General features: G+C 37.2%; 1 protein-coding gene across 1 annotated transcript; it reads right to left on the reverse strand.

Moving 5' to 3' along the window:
* Positions 1 to 3,764: 3,764 nt before the first annotated feature.
* Positions 3,765 to 6,102, reverse strand: LOC132169400 (uncharacterized). Its single transcript, XM_059580437.1, has 4 exons — positions 6,063 to 6,102; positions 5,683 to 5,876; positions 4,656 to 5,120; positions 3,765 to 4,403 (listed from the first exon to the last, which is right to left on the reverse strand). The coding sequence occupies exons 1-4, from the start codon at positions 6,100 to 6,102 to the stop codon at positions 4,119 to 4,121; spliced, it is 984 nt and encodes a 327-aa protein (XP_059436420.1). The 3' UTR covers positions 3,765 to 4,118.
* Between the last annotated feature and the right edge of the window lie 1,339 nt (positions 6,103 to 7,441).

Consider the following 7,441-nt stretch of genomic DNA (forward strand, 5'->3'; position numbering starts at 1 on the left):
TTGTCGAGTTGATTTGTGGTTGTCATTTTAGTCCATATTCGATGAATTTACTTTTTCTTTTCATTTATAAAACATATGTTTTACTGATTCTATAGTTACAAGGAAATTGATAAATCTTAACATAAAAACTTGTAACCGACTTACCCGACAACCTATTAACCGACTAATCGATTAACCAAAAAACTTGAAACTATTCCTCATCAGTATGAAGTCTGTTAATTAATCGACTTAATTAAATTTTACGAATTGATAGGCAAAAATACCCCTACCAACACCGACCAAACCGATACCCATCCCTAATTTGCAAGCAGTCTTTATATTCCAAATCAATTTCTATATTTGAGTTTTTCCTGTGCAAAAATAAACAATGAAGATTGCCTTAAAAAAAAAAACTAAAAACAACTAAAAAACTAAAACTAAAATTCACAATATATTGTCCTCAGCCGAAACAAGTGATGCGCTATGTTGGGAAAGATGTTCACCTACGTCGGAAAGGATATGAAGGCTACTCTATCATTGGAAATCAATGATAAGAGGGACCTAAACGGACAGAAAAAGTGCAAACACTTTCTCAAACCGATTAAGCCAAAGCATGACCCGAAGGCCAGTGGACCACCACCTTAAAGCATTCAAATTGGTTTATGCATATTTTTAATGCAAAATGGCTAATCAAAACACATTTTATCTAGTTTAGCCAATGAGTTTTAAAAATACCATACATCCAATTATCTATTTTTTTATCTATATCATTTAAATATTATTTCTTTTTTTTTCTTTTTTTATGAGAGCATTTACAATTGGGTAGCCAAATTTTTATGCAAAGTGGCTCCTCAAAATTCATTTTATCTAATTTAGGTAATGAATTTTTAAAGGCCTCCTACATCTGAGTAGCTATATTTTTATCTATATCATTTAAATATTGTTTTAGATAAAAGTACAATTTAGCTCCTTTATTATGAGTGCTCTAAGGATTGTATTTTTCTTAACGATCCTACTTTCCAACTTATGGGAAAATAGAGATGTGGAAAGAAAAATAGTAAGAGAAAATTTTGGGAAAAGAGAGATCTGAAAAGAGAAATAATATATTAATGAGATGGATGAGTGAACAGTAACAGCTACATGCAACGATGCACTGTTCACAAATGCAACAAAAATATATTTTGCATTTTAGATGCATGATCCGATGCAGAGTGTTTTTTAGTATTTTGCTTATCTATTTTAGATAAAAATAAGAAATAGCTAAGCCGCTCCCTAGTTGGTTTTTTGTTTGTTTTTCAGACGTTGCTATTCTACCGTTTTCTGGATTTTTCATATATTTTTGGTTACTTTGCAATTTTTCCATTGTGTTTGCTGGTCAGAATTTGCTGTGACAGAGAACAAATACTTTCTTTTTCTTTGTTCCTTTAAACAAATAGCACGAGGTGGGTTCTATCATATAGGGTTGTCTTCTTGGTGGTGGATTCTCTGTTGTGGAGCCATGACAAAAGCTCCACAAGCACACCCATCTTAATGCTCTGTTTGTTTGCCTTGCCTAAGTGCTTAAACTTGCATTATTCCCCCATCCCAAACACCCACGATCAATTAGAACACCAGATTATCAATAGTACTATAAAGCACACTTCTTTTCAAGTGCTCACATTGCAATTTCATATAAACTTAGTAAGACAAAAGCATTGGTAAACAACAGGTATTGAAAGTTAGTCCTTGTTTGGACTACAGTTACTGTGAAAATCTGTATTTATCTATATCAATTCAAAAACTAAAGAACAAACTAAACACACAAAGAGAAATTACATGAAGCTTCCTTCAAAGATGAACAGTTTAGCTGCCCCAACACCAGCAGGCATCAACAATCTTAGGCCATTGTAGCTTAAGAGCAGTAACAGCAGTTAATCCTCTCCTTCACTTCATTATCAAGATCACTTGCATCCTTTTCATTCATTTTGGTACATGGATTTGATTTCAAAGCATCCTCAGCAGATTTCCCACTCTGAATTTCACTACTTTCCTCATTTCAACCAACACCTCTTTCATTCAACATCCTTATGCTCTCCTTATTTTCTTCCTTCTTGATCTCTTCACTACTTCCTACTTTCAAAAATCCCTGTTGGGGTTTGCTCATTAACTCAGCACAATAGTTTGTCACATCCTTCCTTTCTTCAAACTTTTCATCTTTAGGCACAGATACAGATGAAAAGCTCTGTATCTTCAGTTCTGAGACTTTGTTAACATCTTCAAGATCAAGAGCATTGCCATCATTCTCTTCGTCCGATGAATCCGGCCCGGCCCACTCCACAATTCATATACCTTAGTTGCCACTAGGTTCCTAGTTTCCATCATCTTCACATCCTTGAGCCCTACTTTGGCTGGAAAAGTTTTCTTCAATTAATGTCCAGAACTTGATGAAAGAGTTAATCAAAGAGTTGATAAAAGAATTGATCCAGGAGTTTGTTAACTCGATTTCTTCCATTTGACCTTTCCTTTGATCTTTTCATCTCACTCACTTTTCTGTCAGCCATTTCCAGTAGAGTGACAACCTTATTAATCACCATGAAATTAAAATTCCCATCTTCAGTGACCCATTTGAGAGCAGACTTGAATTTTCCAATCTTTGCTGCCAATTCTTCTTTCCTTGACATCATAAACACAAAATCAATGAGCCACTCCATCAAACTTCAATCTTTGCTGCCAATCCTTCATCACACTCTTTTAGCCACTCCATCAAACTCCTTTCCAGAACCTCCATCTTTCTTGAATCCTTCTTTACATTCCCTCATTTGGGGTTGTATCTTTTCTTCAAAATCCTCAGCAGTAAGACAGCTGCATGAAGAAACCAAACGGCAATATCATACTCGGACGTCATAGCAAACAGCCCGTGAAAACACAAGAGGGAAAAGAGGATTTGGGTAAAGAGCTCGTGCCAAACAATTGCAAGATGCCTCGCCAGAGCCGGAGAGCCTACCATTGACAGGTATCCCATTCTCTCTCTCTCTCGGTAAGCGTTGCTTCTATTCACCTTGAATATGCAGATTCAAAAAAAAAAAAAAAAACACAAGACCTAAGAGCAACCTAGGAGCCTTTGGAGGAGCAGTGTCAAACCTTCAGATATCATGCCTGCGTATCCATCTGTAACCCAGGTTTTATGTAACATTTGGTTTCTCGTGTTTTCTCGGGCTATTTGCTGTAACGTTTGGATTCTTGTGGAACGGCATGAGTAAGAGTTTTATTTTTATTAAATATAGCTTCGAGACCTACTTGGACTATTATGCAAAATGGCACAGTTTTGCATAACAGCTTCTAGGCAGTAATTTTCCAGATCCTTTCTATAAATACTACAGTTTTTACTATATGTCCCTTTCAAATTTACGTAGTAGTCCATCTATTACTTATCATGTCAAGCACTAAACAATTAAATTCATTTGTTAAATTTTATTGCTTAATTTTTCACAAATAAGGTAGTGTCCTGTAATTTTGTAAGAAACATTTTTCATACCTACAAGGTTTCATGTAAAAGGGCCAAAAAATAAAAACACAAAATATCAGAAAAATTCAAAATGCAAGAGAATGCACTCCCTTAGTCTCCTTTTTTTTCTCTTTTTTTTTTTTTTTTCTTTTTTTCTTTTTGAGAGAGGGAGAGAGAAAGGGAGAGAGGGTAAGAGCTAGAGACTTGCTAATATGATTGGCAACATTAGAATTATGGATCATACCTAGTTTGCAAATCGTAAATGGTAAGAGGATAAGGACTTGAATCAGAGGAAGAAATGTTACACAAAACAGGCAATCGGTTATCGGTTAGTAAGGATAGAGATAACAAAGTTAGCTAGGACTCTCCAACCAAACCAAAAACAACTTTCAAGTACAATGAGAGAATAAGAAAAACAGTGAAAGAGAGAATCGGCGTTGTCCACTAAACTCAAATTAGCACACGTGTTCCTAGGTTAAACATAACAGGACATAAATGTGTAGAATACAACCTCGGTGGCACAGGGCAGCAGCCAGTCAAGGTCTCTTCAGACCAATCAATGAAACATATGAGAGATTATTAGACTGCAGAATGCCTATGAATGGCCACTTTCACACTCACTACAAGACCCTGAAAAACCGGGAGGTGACTGAGATTAGTAGTTGTTTTGCCATATCTGTTGAGACTGCTTTGATTGTTGGCCTTGAGATCCACCAAGGGATGCATCCCTAGGATTTTGCTGCTGATGTTCCATTGATAACCCAGTTTGAGAATGATAGAAATTTGGGTACCCAAGAGCACCAAAATGCTGCGATTGCTGCTGACCTTGCCGGTACCCGCTAGCCTGTTGATTCTGCCCCTGGAAGCTGTAATATGTGCTCGGAAGTGCAGAAACTGTTCGTGAACCAGGCCCATGAACCCACATGGCTGAATTCTCATTCTGATCAAAAGACATGGCCAAAAGGCCAAATTCAGGAGACAGAGAGAAGAAAATAAATGAAAATCATTGTAAGAGACCATTTAGTGGCATCTCACGACAGCATGCAAATGATCTCTCTCTAGATCGTTTACCACAACTCTGAAACCAATTCAGTTTTTAACTTGAATAAAGCAATAAGGGAACCAGTGTGCTTGATAAATAACTACACTATTTCATTTTCATGATGTTTCCAGAGCCCAGTACAGAAATTACCTGCTGAAGCGAGATCAAATGATTACTGTCCTTGTACTGAGAACTTATAATATCATCATAGCCAACAGTTGTGCCGGTAGGTGCAGCGGGTGCATTCAGAGGAAAGTTTCCTCCAGGAATGCTGGTTGAACTCCCAAATGCATATCCAGAGGCAATAGCACCAGATTGAGGCAAACTACTGACAGAAACACTGTTTTTATATTGTGGTAGCACTGCTGCCAGAGACTGATGGTATGTGCTGTTACCAGCAAACGGCTGCTGGAAAGCCGAGGGCATGTATGTGTAGCTCTGAGGAGGCAAAAATGGATAGCCGATCATGTTGGCAAAATGTCCCAAAGGAAGATTAGGTTGGGAATACGGGTGCACAGCAAGGTGTTGCGGAATAGCAGGTCCTGTGGCAACGCTGGCACCAGGCAGGCTCTGTGGAGGAGGCTGAGGTGTAGAAATATTACCAGCGCCCAAAGCCTAAACATAAACAAGATAATGATCAGAAGAAGAATTGCACCCCTAGCACTTCCTGAGATTATTAACCTATATATATTGTCTTCTTAACACAGATTTATTAATAAGTCTCTGAGGAAAAGGCATTTGGGAGAGAAGACTTAAGAGTCAGAAACAAATGTTTCCTTGGTAAGCAAAATAATACTTTTAGTTTTAATAAAGTGGAAGTTGAGGAAATTTGCTTAATACTTTTCAACCATGAGCAGTAAAGACAAATGCTGCACCAGCAAAACACCATTTGATTTAATTCAACATTAAGGTAGGGAAATAAGAAGAAAAAAAGGATGTATGTCTATACTTTCAGACAAAAAAGACAGCCTTCATAAAACACAAACAGAATTTTTCTAGATGGTTTAGCTGTAGCTAAGTCGATGTAATTAGATTAAGATTTGTTTTAAGCAAAATTCTTAGATGTAGCTGATGATCAAAGAAGCCCCAATACAAGTTCTAAAATATGTTTAACCAAATATTGGGCAGCCTAACTTTAAAAACTTAGTGAGTTCAATAAGCAAGAGTAGAGGGGCACCTCTTGCATGGAAATGGTAGGACCACTGATAGAAGAAGCCACATTGCTGTATTTTGTGGGCATTGATTGTGTCACAGGAAAGGGTGAGTATGAAAGATCCTCCCTTGAATTCTGGACAGTTGAAGCCAACAAAGTGCTGGGCAACGAATTTGTATATGCCTGCTGTTGAAGCAATATGTAAAGTGAGCTCTTAACTGTAACAATTTCTAGTTCACCTAAAATTAATACAAACAATAAATATTTTTTATATATATTTAAGGATCATAAAGCAACTGAAGAAGGCACAGCAGGAGCAGCGTGAATAGCAACATCATAGATGCACAACTGAAAACACCAACTCCATGGTAAGATAGTGACAAAAGCTAGGCTTTATTGCATGCCCCTTCTATTCCCCTCATTATATTTTTCTGATATAGCCATTATCTTGAGTGCTTTAGCCTTCCAAGCCCCTCATGGAAATTGTTGAACTCTCTTTTCCTATTGCCAGATTCTCACCGTGACTCCATATCCTCTAATTCCCTAATTAATTTAGTTTTGCGAGCATACACCTACCTTTTCTGATTCCCACAATTGATTAACATATTTAATTAGAAAGATATTGGGCACTTGGTTAAGATTCACAGTAGTGATTTTAATGAATATCACTACTGCCTACACCACCAACTATGGCTCAAATAACACCACGGGTTCTGCATTAGCATCATGTAGCAGGATTACTATAAATCATAACCAGAAGCAAGCACTTGCCAGCACCTGATTGACAGTACAGGTGCAACAGCAATACTATGAGGAGAAGATGCAGGGTCAACAAAAAAAGTGATTTACTCCTGTCCTTAGAGACTGAGCGACTCCCTGTCACAACAACAGCTATTCCTTGCCACCAAGCTTATCATTCTTGACAAGAAAATGCAAAGCTTGAACTGAGAAGATAAACTTAACTTCGAACTATCAGCATGGCAAATCTTGAGCAACCCCCATGCTGGCCACTGTCATAACTAGGTCAACAATGTCATTGCATGAGGCCTAAATTGCATAATAGATTTCTATCAGGGACATGTTCCAATGCACCGACCAGCCAAGCTGTGGACCCAGGATCTCTACGAAAGGGATTGTGATATAGGACACTCATGTATCAAGTGTCACTCTTCATTCTCTCAACCACTGTACACGAGCATCTATAGCATGCCTGATTTTGCTGAGCAAACCATTCCAAAGTAATTCTCTCCTCAAATATCAATCAAGATAAATTGATACTCAAACAAATCTAATATCACCTATAACTCAAGGCAAGCAATCCATCAAGAATACTCGCTATTTATCACGGACATGACTTATGACTGTAATGACCACACTTCCAGCATTGAAGAGCAACCACTCATGTATCAAAGAGTGGCTCAAGCTGCTGTCCACAAAGCCTTGGGTTTATTTCACAAAGTTTATCATAGATCTATTAACAACACAAATTTTCCCTACAAATTCATCCTCTTCACAGGAATTTCTTTGTAACATATAAAAAACTTAGTGCATTGTAAGATCTGCTCGAATCTTCCCCAAATTTTTATGATTGCTGGCAATATTATATCTCACATCCTATTTCCTCAACAATATTATCTAGTTATTACAGGATCTCCAAAAATGTTTCTTCAGCATCAACTCGATAAGTACTTTAGAGAAAAAATTATACAACACCAAATACAAAGTTTAAATTAAACCACTATTCCAGAAACGACTAATATTGCATATCAAAGACAAAACTGAG

This window comes from Corylus avellana, chromosome ca2 (genome assembly GCF_901000735.1).
Source record: "Corylus avellana chromosome ca2, CavTom2PMs-1.0".
In the NCBI taxonomy this organism is placed as follows: domain Eukaryota; kingdom Viridiplantae; phylum Streptophyta; class Magnoliopsida; order Fagales; family Betulaceae; genus Corylus; species Corylus avellana.

What these genes read in the sequence shown, in the direction of transcription:
- LOC132169400 (XM_059580437.1), bottom strand. Translation starts at nt 6,102, where the DNA reads ATGGCTATATCAGAAAAATATAATGAGGGGAATAGAAGGG. An exon ending in TAATGAGGGGAATAGAAGGG is followed by an intron (nt 5,877 to 6,062) that starts GCATGCAATAAA and finishes AAATTGTTACAG; the next exon opens with TTAAGAGCTCACTTTACATA. An exon ending in ATTTGATCTCGCTTCAGCAG is followed by an intron (nt 4,404 to 4,655) that starts GTAATTTCTGTA and finishes TCTTTTGATCAG; the next exon opens with AATGAGAATTCAGCCATGTG.